The sequence below is a fragment of the Podarcis melisellensis genome (genome assembly GCF_964234715.1).
Source record: "Podarcis melisellensis genome assembly, chromosome: 3".
NCBI lineage: Eukaryota > Metazoa > Chordata > Lepidosauria > Squamata > Lacertidae > Podarcis > Podarcis melisellensis.
The window spans coordinates 36,544,173-36,568,186 of NC_138530.1; the positions used below are offsets into that span (position 1 = coordinate 36,544,173).

Consider the following 24,014-nt stretch of genomic DNA (forward strand, 5'->3'; position numbering starts at 1 on the left):
AATAGTATTAACGTCTGCACTTTGAACACTCCCCGCTTTTCTCCCCCCTTGCTTCTCTCTTGCTTGGGTGGAGCAGCAAAACTGGCAGCAATTCTTATATATCTCATAGATAGCTTAGTCTTCCAGAAACTGCAATAGTGTATAGGGTGGGAGTCAACATGCACCTCCTAATGCAGGTCCACTTCATGCGATGGCCCTGTTTTTTCATGCATTTCAGAAACTAGATGTCGGGGAGTGGTGCCACTTGAAGCAGTAAAATCTGAATCCACTCCTCTGAAGGGAGGTGAACAATTTTCACAGCTATTTTTCAGTGTTTGCAATGAATACCTAGGTGCTAGAGAGGGCCACACACAGTGTAAGGAATACATAGCGTTTTCCAAGTGAAATTTGACTGTCCATCAGTGGCTGCTAGCCATGATGACCAAGTCACAGCTGGGGAGGGTCCTGCTTGCATAGGCATCTGGTTGGTCACTGTAAGAACAGAATGGGGGACTAGATGAGCCTTTGACCTGATCCAACAGGGCCCTTCTTACATTACGTTTGTATCCTCCATTTCTAAGGGTCATGCTGTACATAACTACTGTTTGGAAGTCAGCATTTTATGAATATAGATATGATCTTCCAGGACATTATGTAAACTTTCCCCAGTTTCCTGCTCTATTTACCTGGCTCCCATTATGTCTTTGGGCTAATTCACAGTAAAGTTTCCCTATAAGAAATAAGCCAAAGCTCTTTTAAATTGTCTTCAGATGGAGTTAGCTAAATTTATGCTCAATTAATTTTATACTGCATCGCTCTGCCAATGAAGCAGAAGAGAGTGTGGGGTTCTAATCTCAAGAGTCTCATGCTCTTGCTATGAATCTTCTGAAAGGAAGTAAGTTATACACTATCTTCCTAATATATCAGCTAGGCTGGGGCAATGATTAAATTAGAAATAACATTTTGCTCCTTATATGTTTCTCATGAGTAAGGAGACCCATGTATTCAGATGTTTATGTCCCTGTCATTTTGGCAACATTACAAGTAAAGTGTATGATAACGCTTTGCAGGGAGATGGGTGATAAGATTGGATGTTGACAGAGTTATAAGTTGGTGATCCAGTTAGATCTCCAAACAAAGTAACTAGTCTTCATACCGTATAAGACTTCCCATTGTTCTCATTTCAAGAGATGATGCCAGATGACTGATTTATAGGGTGTGAGGGGTTCAGTTTAGTAAATGTGAAGTAGACTTCCACACCTAATGCATATGTTTCTCTTCCAAGAAGATGGTACAAACTTTGCAGGGGACCATGACATGGGCCATGATGAAGAGATCATCAAGATTTGGGGGAAATTGAGTTTAGCAAATAGCCACCTGTGGCTGAAGCAGATAGACAGGAAATGCTTCTCAAAACATTGCATCTTTGCTGCCTGAGGCAAAATGGGAAAGTAGCTGTAGCCTAACTTACCGGGGATCACATGGTGGTGGGTTCCAGCAAGATCTCTTGAGATTTCTTGAAAACCCTCACAAGTTCTCGCCAGAAGCCACTTCTCCTCACTTCTCCAGCAGTGACGCCCCTTGGATTCTGCCTCCTAAGCCAGCTGCCTCAGTCCATCTCATGGGTGGGCCAGCCCTGGGATCTGTAGCCCAGCTTCATCTGGGTGGGCCATAAGTTCCCCACCCCTACTAATGAGCCTGTTAAAGTAATCCCTGCTGATATGGGAATTGGTATATGCAGCTACTTATCATCTCAGAGTATCTCTGGCTTTTGCATATATATATGATTAATGACCTACTCTTCCTTCAGTGCAAGTGCACATGGATGTTGATGCTGACTCATATCCTGGACTCTTTCACCCCTAAGCCCTTCGAATTTTGCTTTTCTATTAAGGTCAGTTAAATGAAAGTGTAAAATTCCCCACAGGTTGCAAACCTCTAGGGTGTTGCCTGCCAGCTTGAGACAATGCAATTCACCTGTTTGTTTTTCTCTCACCCCCCCCCCCCGAAGGTCACTGAGCATTCCCAGAAAAGTCAAGTATCAAACGGAATCTCAAATAATGTTACTAGGTGGGAAGTAAAACAAACCCTTGTCAACACAAGAAATACAAGACAAACTAGAAGACACCCAAATGCCCTGGTTAACACAACACCAACTACATGCCCTCTTAAACAACCCAACAGTAAAATCAGCAGCAACTAGGCCCCTGACAACCTTTGAAAACCTCCTCCTAACAACAAAGGGAAACGGTAAAGGGACGGTATCCGCAATATACAAAATACTACTCCAAAATCCCGCAAATCCCCTAGACGCAATCAAAAAACAATGGGAGAATGACATAGGCTATGAGATTAACCCCACTCAATGGACCAGAATGTGGTCTAAACCCCCCTTTAAATCCATATCAACGAAAAGAAAAGAACTCACACTGAAACTCACCTACAGGTGGTACCTAACACCAAGGAAACTAGCGCTAATACACCCAGGAACCTCACCAAAATGCTGGAGAGGGTGCACCTCCACAGGCACATACCTCCACATGTGGTGGGAGTGTCCCAAAATCCAACTATTCTGGACAACAGCCATACAAGAAATATGTAAAATAACTAAGCAAGTATTAGACTTCACCCCAGAATTGGCCCTACTAAACATCTTCCAAGACAACAATGCCCATTTACACCACAAAGAACTCATAACCCACCTACTTTCAGCAGCCAGAAACACCATAGCCAGACACTGGAGAGACCTGTCAGGAGTAAGCATGGACCAATGGTACCAAATAGTATGGGAAACAGCCCTACTAGAAAAATTAACTAATAAACTGAAACTAACACGGGGACAAACAGAAGAAGACACCTTCACCCCGGTATGGCTCCCCTTTATCACATACACAGCCCAACAGGACAATGACAATAATCCACCAACAGCATACAAATCAATATGGCTAACCTGATCCAAAACACCCACCCACCTCACTCACACACGAAAACAAAGATCACCACAGCCAATCACAAACAAACAATCACATCCTAGGCCAACCCCAACCTCTTTCACCACCAAAGGAACACAAGTGAACAACACAAGCACGCTGACACCAAACTACATACATCAAGCATAATAGAAACACCGCTACCCGACCCCACCCCCATCCATCTCCCCTCCCTCCACCCCCCTTTCTTTTCTTTTCTTTTCTTTTCTTTTTTTCTTCTCCCCCTAATGCCTCAACAATTGAAATGGATTTGTAAAAATGTTACATGGGGGGGAAAAAATACGAGGCATTACACTTACACTGTAAAACAAGAAAACCCTTAATAAAAAAAAATAACTAGGTGGGAAGTAAGAGGGAAGCAGAGAGTGATTTAACAGCCACCCTAAGTCAATTTCCTAGAGTCCCTGAGAGACTGCTGTGTCAAGTGCCTGAGGCTGCTTATAAGAGTTGCTTGTTTGGCTGTTTGCTCCTGACCCTGGTCATGTGCCAGTAGGTTTCAAGCAGCTGGGGAGGCAGAGGCCAAGTGAACATTCATAACATTACCATTTATGTCTGAGATGGGAAATTGGGATGGGCAGTAACCAAAGGCCTGAGTGCTCATGATTTGGATACACTCTGAGGAAGTCCTAATTCCTAGGAATGTATTTGTTACGCACACATTTGCACATACGCATCTGGCCTCCTATTCAGTGCTTGGAAAGGAGTTGACACCTTAAGTGACAGTTAAGAAAAGTGGTGAAGCTTATCTCCCAAGTTGCACGTGATCTGGTCATTTGCCCCTTTTTTGCAGCTTCTTTTCGCTCCGCACCAAAGTTCTTTGCTTCAGCCTCTTTCCACCCTTTCTCTAGCGTCAAAATGCTGTGTTTATAAAATTTCTGGTTACAAACTTATCTGGGGGAAACAGAAATAAGAGGAAAATCCCCTTTCTTGAGTGTGAAGAAGTTTCTGTCTCCAGACTGCTGGTTTGTGTTGCTGTTTTTATGTAGACCCATGTGATTATGTTTTATCCAACCTCTGGGTCCCCTTTCTTGTTTGTTGCCTTGATCTGTCATCCTTCTCTCCAAAGGGCTAGTGATGAAATCAAAGGCAGGACTGCAGGGAGAGCGGCTGGATGGCTTATTGTCTCCTACTATTTTGCTCTGTTGCTGCTGGCTTCTGTTAAAATAAAAAACCTCTGAAAGAGGAACAGTGATATGAAGTTTCATCCGATTATAAATTCAAACCCCATGCTCCTGGGCTGTTTTGTTGTGATTGGCTAAATCGTTGGTATTTTGTGTGTTCCTGTGATTAGATAACAGATCCACAGACATTCCACTATCTTGAAAGAAATTACATAAGGGGCTTGGAAGCAGGCATTAAATGCATATTCTCGTTTCTAAAATTTGAGTGTTTCATCAAATAAGGAAAATAATAGTACAACAGGGTCACATAGGACAAATACATATAACATGGATAATGATATATAAAAAGATACATATAAAAAAGCAAACATTAAAAACAAGTGACATTTTACTAAAAATTACTGGTGTTATTTTCTTTTTTATCAACAACTATACTTACTGAAATCACATGCAAAAATTGCATTCCTGGGTAGGCTTGCTGAAACAAATTTATTTTTAGCAGATGCCAAAAAATGCAGTAAAAGTTCCTGCCTAATATTAATGGGCAGGGAATTCCAAGTGTTGGGTGCTTCCATATTAAAGGATAGATTTCTTGCAATTGCAGAACAAACCTTTTGTGGCACTAGAGAGGCAGTGTGTTTCTGGTTAGTTAGCATTGACCACAGGACCAGAAATCATTGCCATTTCTCTAACTCAGCTACTTTTGGCATCATCACACTGACTGTCTGGTCCCTAATTGGCTAGGACCACTAAAGTGGATATCAGAGCAGAGAAATGGTACTGAATTATTTGCAGTCCAGGAGAAAAAAATAGCTGTGAACAATGCTAGGGAACCTCCACCCATAAAAATAAGCAGGTTTGGGGCAATATTTTGAACCCCTCAAAGGCTCATTTGCCCTGAAAATATTTCTAGGCTAACATTTCAACACATCCCTATCTGAAAACTGTATAGCCTTTATATTGCAAGGTGTTCAGTCTAGCTCTTTACTAAAGCTTAATTTTGTCACTGCCTGTGTTGCTATTCCTGCTTGTGTTGACTTGTAAACAGCCTTGTGCCAAGGTGTATAAGTATAAGCATCATCTGATGAAACCTATTGCAGCAAAACAAGTTTTATATGACCATAATCTTCTGCTTTATCTCAACAGATAAGAATTGTGACTGCGCTAGCATACCTTCCGATAATATTGTGCAGTTGTAAAAAAACACCAAGCTGTTTTATAAGGTTTTAGCTGGACTTGGGAGCTGCCATTTTGTCAAGGAATCAGGTGATTCCTTTGCAGTGTCGAAATTTTTCAGGCGTGCTTCTAGCCTTTATGATAGAAGAGAAGCTGAGGAATCTGGAAGCATCTCTTTGAAGCCTCAGGAGCAGCTGAAAAACTGGGCAGTGCTTCTATTATGCACATGTTGGTGCTTCAGCTCTGCTTTCAGCTCTGCCCTTTAGGCTCTTTATTCTGAAACTTTTAAAGCAACCTTTCACAGCCAAATTTAAGAAAATCTGAAACACGATGCTTGCTAGTTAAATTGTTTGAATGACCCAAATATTATTTACTTCAGTGTGTTGTGGAATGTCTTCAGCTCAGAGTTGTTACTTTCTTTTTATACCATGCAACAATATTCACTTCTTTCCGGCCTCGTGATTCCTTTATTTTTAATCTCAGTTGTGTAAGTTGTGTCTGCTTCAAGGTTGTACATGTATCCTAAGGCATTGTAAGCAACAATTAACATAGCTGAGATGAGATTGTAATTTTGGAAGAGATCCCTGTTGGTTCTGTGCTCTTAGAACTATAATTTATTTGTTTAAAACTTAACCCCTGTTTCCTTAAAGGCTTAGGGTGGATAACAGCAATTTTAAAGTTTGAGGAACTCGAATTGCAGGAGCCATGTGACTAAGCTTTGTGGGTAGGTTACCATGTGCCTTTAAACGTGAGTTGTGTGTATGGCTTCTAGCTATATGCTGGCAAGCATAGCAGTTTTGCTTCATGTTCCTCTAGTCTAGTACCTAATTACTTAAAGGCTGGAGCAGGTGGGGCTCATCATCTATGAGAAGGAAAACTCTGATCCTAAACCTCTGTTGCCTTGAGAGATATCTTTGGGAGAAGAAAATGCCAAGGAGCCTACACCAATCCAGAAAGGAGTCCCTAAGACAGTTGGATGGCACCTCGTACACCTCATTCCAGCAACTCCTCCGGCCAAGCTGATACCAAACATATTGCTCTCGGGGAGTTCATGTCAGTGCTGCTAACACAGTGGTTTGTCTTCTTCTCTGGAGGCACACTCTTGAGATCCATAAATGGCAACCACCACTACAACAACAATAATAGGAGTTGGCACAAAATATGGCCCATGTACTGAATTATGCTGAAGAGAATCGGAAGAAATTATGAAATAAAAGCAGGTTTCCAATTATTTAGGAAAAATCCTACACACATGCATGTATGCAATGTATGCAAAAAAAACGACCTTAACAGAAACAAGACTTGAAAGTTTCCATTTTTAAATAAAAATTGAATGCCTTTAGGATAAAACTCTAGATACCCTGATAATAACTAAGCCCTCTCAAAAAGACAAACAAACAGGACAATGCCTGCTCTGTGTTCCAGAAGTGTCCTGAATTTTTATGGCTCGATTGTGTATTTTGAAATGGACTCCATTATTGCTTCAGTTCCATGTTGAGATTTATTATAGCCAAAAGACATGAGGAAAAGAATGAAAGCCGTGCCAAGCAAGGCCATAGCTCATCCTAGGTAAAAGCATGCCAATGGGGACAAGAGGGAGGTGCAACTTTGGCAGAAGAACAGCTGTGAGCGCGAACTTGTGAAATGTTGACACAGCAATGAGAAGAGTTGGCCCCGTAGCTTCTCAGGATATGAACTGCATTGATATGCTCTTCCTCTCCATCTGCTGATTTATGCCTCCCGCCTCTTTACCCTGAAACACAAGCACTTGAAGATTGTGTCTGCTATTTCATATATGAGGAATGGGAGAAAGCCAATTTGGAAGAAGTTGTTAACAGCAACATATCCAAAATTCTGTGAGCCCAGAAGTTTCAAGTGCCCTGTTGTAAGATAGAAACTTCCCAGTGTAGTCATCTGTATGTGAGAGGAAGAAGAAACCATTATGCATGTTGCTTCACTGACTCTTTGAATTGCAGACAAGGGTATAGATTGAAATGCGTAATTGAACAGAGATTGTGGTTAATGAAGTTATCTGCATAAGATTTAGCATATTGAGCTGTTTCAGACATTGTCATAAACCATTGTTTTACATGACAGAATTGAGCCACATTGGCCCTTATGCTTGTCCCCTCCCCTCTCTCCCTCTGGCACAGTCATATGAATATTTCATTTCTGTTTTTTATTATGATTATTAAGCACAGCTGGTTGTTTTGACCAGCCCAACAAACCATGCTTAATCTTAACTCTGGTTTTCTGTGCAACAAGCCAAATTTAAGCCATGGTTAAGAAGCTGCCTTGTATTCTCTTAAACAAACCATACTTAAGGTTAGCCACAATTTAGGGTTTGGGTTTTCACTAAACTGAGGTCAATCAAAAAATGGAAGTGAAAGCTTCCAATCTCCCCTTTGCAACCCTGTCTGAGGAGAGGGGTAGTGGATGAGACCACGGTTTATTATGTAACAATAAATCATGGTTTATCATGACATCCAGGATGGCCCAACAGCATAAGGCATAGTGGCATTCAGAGCCTTTGATTTTACTGTGGGAGTCTGAGGTCATGAAATATCACTTAGCCTTAAGAGAGGAGTGACTGGGAGAGATAATGGAATTGCTACACCTCTTCCTAAAAGGGCTCTGGGCAGTTCAATCAGACCACTCAATTGTGTGGAGCCTGTGCTGTGCTGCATGTTTTTCTGATAACTTAAATCATGCCCATGCAAACCAATTTTGTTCTGGCATTTTAGAGAGCACATAGTGAAAATCGCCAAAGTCATGCCACAAATGGCTTGCCTCATTAGACCATGCTCCCTGTGGTTGCGTTCCACTAGTTACTTTTCTGAGTGCGGCATTAACTGATTGTGGAAGTAGCCTCTTAGCTGGGTCAGCAGTTTCATTCTGATCTTAACTTTGTTTATATCTTCTCTTTCTTCGTCTTCTTGTGTTATAAATACAACGTATGTGCTCATTTTGCTATTGGGTCCTTACCTGCTGGGCAAAAGGCTACATACAGTTGTCAGGTATATGCATGACATGGGGCAGGTTTTGACATAATTTCATGCATGTGAAGTTCAGTATATTCTCCATTTCTGAAGGCTACTGTTGTTTCTGAGGTATACACTAAATACATGCACTCAGTTTTGCTCTTTTTATCAGTAGGTTGACAGTGATTTCTCTGGAATTCAGCAAAAGCAAGGGTGTTTCTTCACTTATGGGGAAGTGTGAGAGTCCTAGTGATGTCAGAGACAGTTTGTACTGTGAGACACTAGGTGTTATGTGAATATGCAGATGCTGAGGTTGGCCATACAATCCCCACCTTAATATTACCGTAAATCATCCCTTTAAAGCCCCAGGCTCCTGACATCTTTCTCCCTCATCCCTGAAAGGAAAATCTGAAGGGATTGCAAAATTCCTCTTCAATTTCCTTAAGTAGTTTTGGTTTTAAAGTTTTGTTTTAAGAAAAACAAAATTATTGGTTCGTTGGCTCCAATCAATGCATATCTCTTCCTGGGATCAATATATGCAATCTACAATGGACCAATAAAAAAGGTTGGAAGTGCTGTGTGTCCCAAAGTAATGCCTACAGAAAGTCGAGGTCACCCTTGTTAAAAACTGCTGTACTTGGAGAAATGTTTAAAACACTGAAATGCTTAAGTCGCAGGAATGGGCTCGCTTGCCACAAAATGCCCAAAATAAATATTTAGTGTTCAAATTGGGACAGCAAGTCTGAAAGTTTCTTTGCACTCAGTTCCCTTTCTCAGTTAGCCCTGATAGCATGAAATTCATTTAGGAAATGAGGCAAAGAAAAATAAACTGAAAAGCCTGGTTTCATGGAGGCTTGCCTGAGCACAGCAAGTGTACAAGCACTCCACTGTGCTTGTACTGTTTTCATTTGAACAGCTTTGCCAAAAGACTCCATTCACCATGCTTACGCTCTGGCCTTGATAAGACCCAAAACAACATTGCGTGTTCTTTAAAGCAACACCAAGAAATCATTCTCAAATTCAGTTTAGCGCTTACTGCATTTGAAAACTGGACTATAGACTATCCCAAGTGTTTTTATGACTGCAGAATCTAATACAAAAGATAGCTCTACAGCTTTGAATAGTTACTCTTTTAATTCCAATTACTTCCAAAATCTACAGCCATTAAATACTATAGGGTTTTGAAAAATATTATAAGCTGGGAGGTACTAGATTTTCTTGCCAATCTTAAAATTATCACTGATAAATTAATAAAACTGAACATGTGTGAATGGGGTAAAATATATTTTGAAGACTGCATTTTATTTTCGTAATGGAAAAAATATTTTTGTAATGGAAGAATGACTTGTCTTGTTTAACTCTCTGGGTGCATTTTGAGTGACCGCTGTCATTTTTTCTATAGGTGGTATCAGAAGCTGCTGGACAAGGGGTTTCTATTGATGCCAATGACACCTTCAACTACTGGAACTGGCCTAATGCTGTCATCTTTGCTGCTACTGTGATCACAACCATTGGTGAATATTGGCTTGCTCTTACTTTCTGAATATTCTCCTTCTTAAAGCTCTGGTGAATAAAGAATGCATAAGTCCCCCATGACATTGTTGCAAAGAAGGTGGTAAAATGTGGGTTGAGTGAGGTAACTGTTAGGTGGATTTGTAGCTGGTTGACTGACCAAACCCAAATAGTGCTCACTAATAGTGCTCTGCATCATCCTGGAAAAAATAGACAATTTGGGTGACTGAAGATTCTGTTCTGACCCTATTGGTGTTCAATATCTTTATAAATGACTTGCAGATGACAGCAAACTGGGAGGGGTAACCAATGGTGCAGAAGACAGAATAGGCATTCAAGAGGACCTTAACCAATTGGAGAATTGGGCCTGAACTAACAAAATGAATTTCAGTAGGGACAAATGTCAGGTTCTTCCCTTAGGCAGGAATAACCAGCTGCACAAATATAAGATGGGGATCACGTGGATTGCCAGCAGTACATGTGAAAAGGAACAAGGGTTCTTAGTAGACCACAAGCTTAACATGAGTCAGCAGTGTGATGCAGCAGCAAAAAGAAGAAGCTATTGCTATTCTAGGCTGCGTCAGTGGAAGTATAAGTGCCACAATCACAGTCATAGTCCTGCTCTATTCTGCCATGGTTAGATCACACCTAAAGTATTGTGTCGAGTTCTGGGTACCACAATTTTGGGTCACAAAAGTGACTCAAAGCGACTAAAATGAGTTGCCACAATCAAACCAATAAAAAGCTTTATGAATTATTTGTGCCTCATTCCCAAGCTAGAGAGAGAATGAGAGAAAACAGTCTTAGAGGGTTTATTTATGCTGCTTTTTGTTTTGCAAAATTTTTCATGTTGTTAAAAAAAAATCTTGTAAGATGTAAGAAAACATCAGAGCCACAGTCTGTTTGTTTGTCTTGAGAAAGAACATGCTTAGTGTTAGAAAACATACTGACCAGAGTAGGTGGGCAAGGGAGGTAGAAACCTTACTGCATAACCAAATAAAGCACTATGTTCTACTTGTTACCATTATTTAAAATAATTTGAAGGAAACTTGACATTCTTTCCTCCTCCCCCTGCCCAGAAAAACTTTGTATAAACAGTTCAAGAAAGCAGAAACTGGTTTAAACTTGAATATTCTTATTGACTTACAACACATGGGTCTGCTCTCCCTAGGTCCTTGTTTAGTGTATTTTCAGCCACGAGGACTGAAAGCATAAGAGAGTTGTTTTTGTCTTTCTCTCTTTCAGTGGCAGGTGGCTGAGCAATTTGGTATATGCCATATAGTATTTAGGGGACGCAGGTGGCGCTGTGGGTTAAAGCCTCAGTGCCTAGGACTTGCCGATCGAAAGGTCGGCGGTTCGAATCCCTGCTGCGGGGTGCGCTCCCGCTGCTCGGTCCCAGCGCCTGCCAACCTAGCAGTTCGAAAGCACCTCCGGGTGCAAGTAGATAAATAGGGACCGCTTACCAGCGGGAAGGTAAACGGCGTTTCCGTGTGCGGCTCTGGCTCGCCAGATGCAGCTTTGTCACGCTGGCCACGTGACCTGGAAGTGTCTCCGGACAGCGCTGGCCCCTGGCCTCTTAAGTGAGATGGGCGCACAACCCCAGAGTCTGTCAAGACTGGCCCGTACGGGCAGGGGTACCTTTACCTTTACCTTTATATAGTATTTAATAAAGCTTGGGTGCCAGTTTTTGTGCCAGTTTTCATGGCATATGTAACCTGTCTAAATCCTTAAACAAAATATCTTCGATCCCATCTTCATAACCATGTAGAACAGCACAGAACAGAGGTGTTTGCACAGAGCAACAGCTAAGTGAGGTGGTTCCTCCACCAGCATTGCAGAACAATCATGAGATGACAGCCTGGCAAACATAATGTCTTGTTCAGTATTCAGCTGCATGGTTACTGACTGGCTTCTGAAATTTCACGGTCTATTCACTCATTTTCAAACGTCTTTATTAAGGGCCGAAAACTTTACTTGTTTTAAACTGGAAAGCAAAGAATCTTAGGACTCAGAATTCCGAGGCCAGCTTCTGCGTATGCAATGTGTAATCACAGAATCTTTAGCCTAGTTCATATCCTATTACTGTTTGCAGTGAGTGCCCATGTGTGTCCGATATGTATATGCAGGCTATGATAATACTGACTGGTAACTTACTAAATGATCATATGTTACACAGTAGAGGCAAGTAAAAATCTTGCAGGATCTTGCAAGATGTCAGACCAAAACTGTCATGTGTAAGCAAGCTCAAAAACTTTCACAGAGAAGAAATTATTATTGTTTGGTGCTTGAAAATGGCATAGGTAAATTTTAATACAATGTTCTTTTTCAGGATATGGAAATGTTGCTCCGAAGACTGCAGCTGGACGACTTTTCTGTATATTTTATGGACTCTTTGGTGTTCCTCTCTGCTTAACATGGATCAGTGCTTTGGGGAAGTTTTTTGGAGGACGTGCCAAGAGGCTGGGCCAGTTCCTGACAAAGAGAGGAGTAAGCCTGGTACGAAATGAATTTCTGATTATCTTACTGCCGGCACAGGATGCATGGAACTCTGAAGACCTTTAAAATCAATCTATGAGACAGATGATGCAGAAAACATTTCCTTTATTTTGAAGTAACTCAGATGCAATGGATCACCTTTCCTTACTGATAACAATATTGATGCACGCCAGAACTGCTTGCAGTATAAATTAGTACTGGACAGAATTAAAACCAAGGCAGCTAAACAGCTTGAAATTTTAGTACAAATTCCTATGCATGAGCTACACAAAAAATAAAAGGGCTATGTATAGGGAAATTACCCATAATTCACATATCAGCATATCAGAAACAATTTTAGATGATTGGGAATGTGAATTTTCCCCCTTGGTAGCTATTCCTAGCCTTCCATTCTGCCCCAACTTCCCCTCTTTCCTCTGTTCCCTACTTTCTATAGTCCTAAGACTGTCCATACATTGCAGCTAGAATACATTGCTCAGATATGCAGCTAGAATGCATTGCCCAGATTCTTCACGTAAGTGCTAAATAAGGGCCAATAATAAAGAGTGCAGAACCAGAACTGTCATTGGCTTCCTGCTGTTGCTTAGCAAAGAATCTGAATGAGTGGCATATGCTTCAGAATGTAAAAAGTTGGAAACCTGTCCAGATCTGTTAAAATGATATTTCCTTGCCCTTTGTACCGTCATCATGTCTCACAGTATTTCTGTACTCTTCTGTTTCCCTCTAAATTCCCTGTTTTGAGGGGCTCAGGCTTATCTTAGTTGAAGAAATACATTATGTTCTTGTAGGATTGAGCAATCCCATCTTTCTGCTAGATGGGGTTTCTTTTGGTTTGTTTGTTTCCCTCTTTCTTGGGTGCTGGGTGAATCTTCATTGGCTAGAAAGAACTTGCTAATGGTTTTAACTTCATCACATTGTGTCATATAGTTTTATTACAATGCAAGTTTTGCATTGTGTATTTGCCATGTCTTTTTTTTGCTCTGCTGAGGTATTCATGTAAAAGAACCTCCATCTCAAAAAATCTACAAGTTAGAAACTTGAGAGAGAAAGGTAGTTACTAAGAGGTTTCTCTCATTTAACTGTTAAACTGTGGGGCAGGTTCCACACAAATGCTTCGCAAAGCGAAAATGCTATGGGGAAATCCATGGTGTGATGGTTTTATGCCAAGATGCTTCTTGTTTTACCAGCAAGAAAACATGTCCGGAAATAACCAAAAATTCAAATGAACCTGCATTTTACTCATTTACTTCCTATATTTACTTCCTTCAGTTTGGCTGCAGTTGCTACATTCTTGCCACAGGATAGACAGTTGTTGTGGTTTTGTTTCATTAATGCAAAATGCACAAGAAGAGAACAAAATGATTTATCTTTATCTCTCCTTCCCCCCCCCCTTTCATTTATTGCAGAGAAAAGCACAAATTACATGCACTGCTATTTTCATCCTTTGGGGAGTCTTGATCCACCTGGTTCTTCCTCCCTTTGTCTTTATGGTGACTGAAGGCTGGGATTATATTGAAGGACTCTACTTCTCGTTCATCACTATTACCACCATAGGATTTGGAGACTACGTTGCTGGTCAGTAACAATTCATGACACCCTGGCAGCTAATTAACATTAATACTTTGCAAGTTTGCAGCACTTCTTAAGTCAATGTGCGGAGTTGCAAGAGTGATTTCCTATATAAGTTACTCATCTCCACTTTTTATTGGCACTGGAATTGTCAGTTCTGCAAAGAAGAAAAATCACGCGGGCTGTCATGTGGGTGGTTGTTGGTGCATGCACAACTGACATAAACAATCAGATTACATTGGAAGGGCAAATTATTAAGCTGAGAACAGGGGTTGCAGTCTTTCTTTCTTTTTATCCCACAAGCAAGCGTATCTCATTGTGTGGTGACACACTGAGGGCTGCCTTTGTCATGAATGCGGGATCTTTTCCCCCTTGAGGCACTGGCAACTCTTACAGTACTGGGATCCCACCCCATTTAAAGAAGTATGTGGCTCAGCCACAGGCATTATATTACTGTGTGAGGCTCAGTATTACTTGAAGCATTGCTGCTGTGTATGGTTATGGTGCCATATTTGGTTCTGTTGCAATGTTTGCTTTAATGGATTGCTCTTGTAAGCATTTTATTGGTTGTGTTTTGAGACTTGACTGACATTTTGCAAACCACCTGCTTCGTGAACTGAACAAAAAATAATAATACTGGTGTGAGGAAGAATTTCACCCTGATTGGGGAGAGTAAAATACTAACCACAGCACTAACTCTTTGGTAATGCTACCACCACCCTTCCACTAAGCTAGTGAGATGCAGGGACTCACCATTTCCTTCAGTTGTTTAATTTGGAAAATAAGGAAACAGCCAGCAGACCCACTTCAGTCACGCTGGGCGTAAAAGTCCATCCATCCACCCTTTCTTCCCAATGTGCCCACTCAGTAGCTTGAGGGCAAGTAGTTAGACATAAGGGGCAGGTACAAATGAGCGGTCACAAATGCATGCCAAATCCCAAAAGCCATCTTATAGATACTTTTATTAAGAATAATAATTTAGAGACTCTGTCAAGAAGGTTTCTGAATGACAGGTTGCTCCAGATAACCAACCAGTAGGTCTGAAAGAAAGGCACAATTAACGCATATTAGGGCTAGAAACTGGGCAGCCAATGTGTTACGTGATGAGGAGATTGCCTAGGTACTCATTGATAGACAAGATCCTGTACAAAGAAGGCTCCAGCTATGGAAACATCTGTCAGCATATATGTGCAGTTATTGGAATTTAAATATGTGACAAGACTTTTTAATCTTGGACACTCGATGTTTGCAGAACAGACTGTTGGGGTTTGGTACTTGATCTCAGGCACAAAGGCTGACCCTGATCCCAAAGTACCATATGACTATTTTAAGTTATGAGAGGTACTACAAATTAGACCCTACAATTGGTTGTTCACATTTTTAAAAATCTCCTTTTTAGTGGGTTGGAAGCACAACTTGCCTGTGTTTCTTGTGAAACATGAAAATGTCAATCTAATGTTAAGGCATGTATGTATGGTCCTATAATTTTGTTTTCTGTTTTTTCCCCTTTCAGGTGTGAATCCAAATATGACCTACCATTCACTCTACAGATACTTTGTGGAGCTGTGGATCTACCTAGGCTTAGCATGGCTTTCTCTCTTTGTTAACTGGAAGGTCAGCATGTTTGTTGAGGTCCACAAAGCAATCAAGAAACGAAGGAAAAAAAGGAAGGAGTCCTTTGAGACCCACCCTCCTACAAAAAAAGCTCTTCAGATGTCTAACCCAAAAGATGTGAACATTTTCAGCTTCCTTTCCAAGAAGCAAGAGACTTACAATGATCTCATCAAGCAGATTGGAAAGAAGGGTCTGAAAACAAGCAATGACAAAATCCTAAATGGAGAGCCAGTGAAGCCAGCCATGCAACATTCTAGCCAAGATGTCAAAGTGATGTACACAAGGAGCAAGTTATTTGACTATGATGAGGTTTCTCTGGGACTCCAAAACTTTCATGTTATGAGGCATCTAACTGATAGGCGTATTGGGGATAGCCCAATTGAGGGCAGTGGGTTTGTAAATCAACTGGATCGGATCAGTGAGGAAGAAGGAGAAGCATGGGACTCCAGGGACTATCGACCCCTGATCTTTGAAAATGCCAATATAACTTTTGTAAATGAAGATGAGGATGAAGAGGATATTTCAGATGATGAAGAAACTTCAAAGTCATCTATGGATGACAATCTTGCAGAGGAACCAGAGTCTCCAAAAAAACTGGTGACATTTTCATCCTCTGATGAATCTACGTTTACCAATAATGATTTAGAGATATCTGTGCCTTATGAGCAGCTAATGAATGAATACAACATAGTGAATACTGCAAAAGCTGCAACGTGAACAACAGCTTTTTCTTTTTTGTTACTGGCTTCCTGAAGATCAATTAACACAGATTTGAACAGATGAACATGCATGAGGAGGAAAAAGAGGAAGGTATACCATGTTTGGCATTTTCTACTGCCACCACCTCCTTGCATTAGCATACTGAAAGCGTTCAACAGCTGGATGTTATCTCTAGTTGTTTGTTACTCAGTATGATTACTCACTGTGAAGTGACAATTCTAAAAACTTGAGGGTTCCTTTTCCCTTTGGGGAGTTGGTCGTGCTTGAAGTTAGGAAGAAAAGCCTAGAGTTATTGGGCCTATTCAGTATTTGATGAAGAATGACGTTCTGATTTTGAAATCAGACTGGTTTGGATTGATTGTATGTATGACATGGCTGGTTACTGCACTAACTCTTGATTTCTGAAAAATTGAATTCAGATCACATCGAGGCTCAGAGTGGAAAATGTTGATTGTTTCATGCAAGCTCAAAATCGCACAATGAAGCTCTCTTTCCATTCTCCTTCAAAGGGATGCTTTGAACCAGAAGGGCTGAGTATCTAAAGGTCAGAGTTGAGATACATTGGCAGTCCTGACTAGGGAACTTGAACAATAACTGTTCAAGTTATGCCAGTTCTGCTGAGTCGTGAGCTGACAGTCCATGAACAAAAGCACTAACTTAGAGGCACAGAACCAATTTTATGGAGAAATTATATCTTCTATTGTACAAGAAACTATCTGCAGTTAAACCTGGTTATAATGAAAAGTACATATGACTAATATTTAAAATTTAGTAACAGATTGGTGCGAGGAGATTGCAGATGACAGATTTAAAATGAAGAAAAGCACAGTGGCAAACAGTTTTGCATCAGAAGTGCCCTTCCATTGTCCATAGTCTACAGAAAATACTTGAATTTCATGTGCTCGTGTCTCCTAAGTGAAGTTTGGTGACACTGCCCTTTTGAATGACTGGTTTTTAGATATATAAAAAATGCAAAACACAGCCTGAATACCTTGATGTTTGTCTGAACAGCTGAAGAGCTGCTTTGTTATATTCATTGTCTCTCTGATTCTAAAACATTCCATTTTTATCCACTCCATTTGATACTTTAGAGTAGATGCATATTTGTTATGGGCACACAATGTTGTTGGTTTTTCATATATTTCTGCTGTATTTCAACTACTTTCTAAGTAAAATGAAAATGTTAACTAGCATTTGGGGAGAGTATGAGAAGACTTATAAAAGCAGCTGAAGCAGGATATCATGGCAAAGGGCTTTATCTGATAATTGGCTTTGCATGGCAGAGAAATAATTAACTCAGTGGTTGGTATTCCTTTTTAAATTACATTATAAATCTTTGGAGCAGAGTTACAATGGTGAACAATCTAAGCAAGTGTTCTGGCCTAAGTGTTCTAGATCACAGTCCTAGAGATGTTTGAGGATCAGGTTGTGAGTCACTCCAGTGTAGATTTTAATTGTACTTCCTCCTGTTTTGATCTGAAATGGAAGAATTAGTGGATGATGAAAATCTTGGAGGGAGGATTTTTGAATCTGACATGGTAAGAAGGGCCAAGTGGAATTTTTGCAGTGCTGATCTTGAATGATTAGATATACTCAAACTTCTCTTTTTGACTACTGTTTGGCTTCTGAAGAGTGGGGATGAGGTGTGTAGTATTCCCTTTCTTAGAAAATGTCTGCAGAAGGACAGCTCAAAGGCATTAGCTGCAAAAGATGGTCTGTTCATTTCTGTTTGGAAATGTGTACTGTATATACAAGGAAGGTTGCAAGAGGAGAAAAGAAATTAAGAAGGAACCCAAAACTTCTATTTTCTCACACTTTTCTAGACAGGAAATTGTTCGATTGGATTTGCCAGTGTTATCTTATGCATTATGTAATGTATAGCTGAAATAAGGCCAGGAGGCTAGTGATGTTTCTCTTAGAGGCTTTATGGCTACTTTTTAATAGTTAGACTGACCCTTTGCAGGCATGACTTATTTTTACCTCTGTAAAACAACATTTGGCATCAAACAGTTTCACAACTCAAAAAATGTCATCCTGCTGTTTTTATCAGTGACAGTGTTCCTCATATTAATAGCAGTTAATACACTAAGTACTGAACTGTGTCCCATTTTTGTTACCGAAGTGCAAATCATTTTTATGAAAATAACTTCATAATGTTGACATTGCAATCTGTTGTGTCTTCCATGAATCAATGACTTAAAGGTTTCTCTCTGTACTAAAAGAGGTACAGAACGGTGCACACTTCTTTTAGTGTCAAGATCAGTATAGGAACAGCCAAGAAACAACGTATAATTCCCTTGAAACATTACGTCTTCTTGGTGTGACTGTTGTGTTGTTTAGTGCATAGGCAGGCAGAAACAAAATGATAGGAACTTGAAGCTGAGGTCTCCATCTTAAGGCTCACCTGTACATCTACAGGTGAGCTTGTGTGTCCTGATGAAAACATAGGTTAGGTACTGCTCTTTAGATGTGATTAACACCTTCCTAGGAAATATTCTGCATTTTAGGAACTTTACCCACTTCCAAGGAAACCTTATCCTTGTGTTAAGTGAAGACAAATTTGATAGATACAAAGACTTCAGTGTTCTGCCTAGTGCCTGGTTAAAATCAAAGTGGACATGTGAGAAACAGCTGGATCATCTGGTAGAATCTTACCTCTCAACAAATCCACCATGTGCCTTGCAGAGGAGGTTTTTTGGTCATAAAGTGGCCAGCCCAAAAGGCTATATGCATAACTTACTGGATCATGGTTTTTAGCTGCTGAAAGCTATTCATTTTCCCTTCACTGTTCTATGATTCTACCGGTTAGTTGTTGGTTTCTTTCTTTACCTAGCATTCATTAAACAATGGAGTCACCTTAGACCTACCAGAGGACTGGTTTACCTTAGCACTCTCCTGGTCTGAAGTACTGTCTTCCATGTTTAGTGGAGCTTCAGTCTTTTCAGTCTAAGTCCCTTTGAAGTGCCTTTGCCTAGCTTGAATTCTCAGCCAAGTATTGAGAAGGATTTCCATAATGTGAAAACAAGCGAAAGTGTTAGGTTTGGAAACTTCTTCTCCTCCTCCGGCCTGAGAGTGGGGAATCTCCACTTTATGTTCATGTTATAGGTGTTTATGGAAGGGTTTTTTTATATATAAAAAAGAAAGCTGCTAACCTTCAAAAGCACCAGAGCATCAATCTTATGCATGTGTTTCAGTAGGGAAAGGGAGGAGTCTCCTTCCCACTTATCTCTACCAAGCTGTGGATCATGAAACCTTGGTACTGCTGCTTTACCTTTCGTCCCACCGCTACTGTTGTCACTGGGCTCAGAACAACCCAGAATGCTGGCAATAGCTGCTAAGCTTCATAGTGTTATTGAGAGGAAATACAGTTCCATAAATTGGACCAAACAACCCACCAACTCTCCTTCTTTTTCCTTAACAGTCTATAGCAGTGGTTTTCAACCAGTGTGCCTTGAATGGTGGCCAGGGGTGCCGTGGGCAACACTAGCCTCTGTTCCTCTTTCTTTCCCTCCCTTCCTCTGATGCCCTCTCACATCTCTGCATCCCAGAGACTTACACAGCTGTTTATTGCAGCAGCTCTGGCTATAAGATCTGTGAGCGAATGGTGCCTCTGGGAAGCACCTCTCTTTGGGGCGGGCAGCTCAGACACCAGGGACTGCAGCAGTAGCTGCCCGGATGACTCCCAAGGAGAGGGGGAAAGAGAGGAGGCTGAGGGAACACCCCACAAGGGAGGGTGTCCAAAAAAGGGTGAGAGGCTGCCAGCTCTAAACACAAGGGGTGACACTACTGGTCTCCTGAGTCCCACAGGGGTGCCGCAGAAAGAATGTAGTTGGTCAAGGACCTTTTGTGGGCCACAAAAGGTTGAAAACCTCTGGTGTATAGGATATTCTCATGACCAGAATTAGCCAAACATTGGGGTCATTCCTGGGACTGAGATTGGGTATTCAACTATCTTATAGTAGGGTGGCAACTGGGTGAAAATTTGCTCTGAAAAAATACAGAAGAAGCTTTACAACCCACCCGGCAGATTGATGTTTGATTGATATGCATTTCCACTGCAAAACTGATCCATAGATAGTGTAAATGAGTATATCACTCTAGCTTTTCTTTTAAAGGGAGCCACTAAATGAAGCTCTGAAACACTTGCTTACACAACTGTTATGAATTTAATACAGTGGTATGAAACTTTTAAGCAACATTTTTATTGGTTCTTCATAATTTGAATACATAGTTGACTCCATTGCTGGCAATGGGTGTTTCAAAACATATAAACTAAAGTTTTCTGCCCCAGTGGCGTAGCATGGGGGGTGCAGGGGGGGGCGGCTGCATCGGGCGCAACATCTGGGGGTTAGGGTTAGGGGGCACAAATCCATGGGTTAGGGGGTGCAAATTACTTACCTTGCCCCGGCTGCTGACAACCCATGCTAAGCCACTGTTCTGCCCTGAGCATGATCTGATACTCCCCTTATTTTATTGATATGGTACAAGTGAAAATGTACTAGTATCTTCTCTGGAAAAAGTATTATGTATCCCTGCTGATTTTAAAAGTTGCCTAGAGCCTTTAGTTTTCATGCTTTCTATGCTGCACTGAATTTTAAAATGAGGGTCTCCATTTTCATATGCTTCTGGAAGTGTGCACAGACCTAATGATCTCATCTCTCACTCCATCACATGAATAGACACAATTCCTGTTTCAGTCTGTACTTTTGTTTGCTGATTTGTGTCACTGGAATCACTGTATGTACATATTAGACTTTGTAAAATGTAATTTATTTTAACTCTTTTTCAATAAAAAGTGATTATTATTTTTAAAAAAGAAGTTTTTCTTCCTCACACTTAATGGACATTGGCAAAAGGAAATGACATACTAGACTGAATTCAAGAAAGTTGTAGTGGGAAAACATACTGTGTGGTACTCAACTGAGTTTTACTCGAGAGAGTAGGCCTGCTGAAATTAACATGATTAATACAGTGGATCTGCTCAGAGTAGATATTAGTTAACGCCACTCAATAAAATAGAAGGCACATTATCTTTATTTTAAAGTCATTCCCAAGACGCTACTTTTTCCTAAGACATCAGGAGATACACTTTCAACTTAACTTTAAAAGGAGCCACTTTAAGCTTCAGAAACCAAGTGTGATACATTCAAGAAGCCTTGAAAATAAGCTAGGATCCATGTTGTTCCTAAAAATAGGACAATTGTGGTTTTTGTTGGTCATAAACATAGTTTAAGCATTTTAAAAAATAAATAGGTGGAGTGTGTTCCTTTAAAACTCAATCACCATCACTTGAGATGATAAAGTCATTGGAGACCTGTAGTGTTAGCAGCTAACAGTTGCATAAGCTGCTTGGTTTTATTGTAGAGATGGGATACCACCTTTTAATGGCTTTTTCCCCCAGGTAGAAAGAAAGCTTTGCTTTACACCTCTCTCCAGTGGAGGTAAAGGTAAGGACAAATGATCAGAGAGTTACATTAAAGGAAACCACATGTTTTTATGTCATGTCACTAACCCATTCTGATCTTGACTAACCAACTAGCCTGCGAGGTTGGTGCAACCCTAATCAAGGAAATGCTGCAGTTTTTTTGCCTCTTTGTGATTATATACTGGGATGACTGCTCTGAACAAGCAAAAGCAACCTACACTGGGATCAGAAGAGCCTGCATGCCTTGCTCCTGATAGCCGGTTTATGGCCTCATGCCCCACTGATTACATCTCTTTGTACTGCTCAGTCAGTTTCTGGGTGTGTAAGGAAACACTGCTTTCTAGTGATAATTAAAAGGAAGCCATTGCCCTTGTATCGGCTGAGTATTGTTTTGTGTTGATTGTGGCAAGGATGCACTGCTGAGCCTGATGATAGACAAGGCTTCTGAAGAGACAGTGCAGAGTAGTTGTCAAAGAGTAAGGCTAGGACTAAAGGCAGCTGGGTTCAAATGCCCACTTAGCCACAGGATGACCTTAGATTAGTAACAGGGGTCAGCAAACTTTTTCAGCAGGGGGCCAGTCCACTGTCCCTCAGACCTTGTGGGGGGCCAGACTATATTTTTTGGGGGGGGGAATGAACGAATTCTTATGCCCCCCAAATAACCCAGAGGTGCATTTTAAATAAAAGCACACATTCTACTCATGTACAAACACCAGGCAGGCCCCACAAATAACCCAGAGATGCATTTTAAATAAAAGGACACATTCTACTCATGTAAAAACACGATGATTCCTGGACCGTCCGCAGGCCAGATTTAGAAGGCGATTGAGCCAGATCCGGCCCCCGGGCCTTAGTTTGCCAGCCCATGGATTACCGGTATTTACTATGTACCCAATGCCTAAGGAACATGAAAGCTAAACAGGAAACTGCCACTCAGAAATCAAGTGACTATTTAAATTGATGGGTAAAGCTGCAGATAGCAGGGCCCATGGTTGGGGATGGTGGGGACTACAGTCAAACAAATATCTGTAGGACCATAGGTTCTCCAACCTGGTATATACAAGCCAAGGGAGCGGATGGCTCTGTGACCTAAACCACTGAGCCTCTTGGGCTTGCAGATCGGAAGGTCAGCGATTCGAATCCCCATGACAGGGTGAGCTCCCGTTGCTCTGACCCAGCTTCTGCCAACCTAGCAGTTCAAAAGCACACCAGTGCAAGTAAATAAATAGGTACCACTGTGGCGGGAAGGTAAATGGCATTTCCATGCACTGAAGTGGTTTAGTCATGCTGGCCACATGATCTGGAAAGCTGTCTGTGAACAAATGCCAGCTCCTTCAGCCTAAAAAGTGAGATGAGTACAGCACCCCATAGTCGCCTTTGACTGGACCATACAGGGATCCTTTACCTTTTACCTTTATATACAAGCCATATTGACCAGTGTTTCTCACAGGAAGCTGACAGCTTATTATCTGAGAGGGGGCGGGAATTGGCATCCTAAAGTATGTGTAAAATGGCACACCCACTGCTGATCTTCATTAAGCATGTTCAGCATAACAAGGTGATAAAAGATGGCATTTATTTTCCCATTCCAGCAACTTGCTGCTATAGTGAGGATGTTGCATGAATCATGAGGAGCTATGAGAAGGCAAAGACAGATGATGGTACACAGTCATGTTCCCAAGTGTCTCCTGCATAGGTGACCATACAACACCGCTCCTCAATTGCTGTCTGCATGTTTTGCTTCCTATAATTATACTGTCATTGGGCCCACAATGAGATATTATATCACAGAATAAAGAGAACTTGATTTGTTGGAACAAGAGAACACATGGATGTCATGGGAATACGGCCCAAAATAAGTAGCCCTGTGGTTTTACACCAGACTTTACCAGCAAAATGTAGAGCGACTTGCTGGTTGGATTGCCACCATTATGTGGAGAATCTCCAGGTCAATGTAACAGCCAACCAACAGCAAAACTAACAGCCAACAAGAAAGTCCAGTTGAGGTGCAAAAGATGCACCACAGATGCGCTGAAGTAAATGTTGCACCTGCAAGAAATATGACATCCCCATGGAGGGCTCACTCAGTGGCATAGCGTGGGGGGTGCAGGGGGGGCCGGCCGCACCGGGCGCAACATCTGGGGGGGCGCGCTCGCACTCGCAGCTCTCTGCCCCTACCTGGCTCACTCACTCACACTCACTGCAGTGCTGGCTGTGCGAATCCGATCCGAGCCGCCGGGTCGCCGCCCACTGTGGAGGGGGTGGGTGCCAGGCGTGCGGTGCGGAGAGAGAGCGAGGGACTATCTGGGGGAGGGACAGTGCAGCGGCCGCCCAGCGCAGCGCTGAGCGCGGGAGAGAACCACACCAGACCAGACCAGGCAGCAGCAAGAAGAAGCTGGCAGTGGCGGCAGGTTAGGGGGCGCAAATTACT

General features: G+C 41.5%; 1 protein-coding gene across 2 annotated transcripts in view; it reads left to right on the plus strand.

Annotated features, from left to right (window-relative positions):
- The window catches only part of KCNK5 (potassium two pore domain channel subfamily K member 5), a 38,248-nt gene extending 18,963 nt beyond the window's left edge, over window positions 1-19,285 (plus strand). For both annotated transcript variants that reach the window (XM_081904179.1, XM_081904180.1), the window contains 4 exons: window positions 9,650-9,761; window positions 12,089-12,255; window positions 13,662-13,830; window positions 15,338-19,285. In XM_081904179.1, coding sequence (XP_081760305.1) covers window positions 9,650-9,761; window positions 12,089-12,255; window positions 13,662-13,830; window positions 15,338-16,155 — 1,266 coding nt within the window. In that variant the 3' untranslated portion in view covers window positions 16,156-19,285. The remainder of the gene's footprint in view (window positions 1-9,649; window positions 9,762-12,088; window positions 12,256-13,661; window positions 13,831-15,337) is intronic.
- Window positions 19,286-24,014: the final 4,729 nt, after the last annotated feature.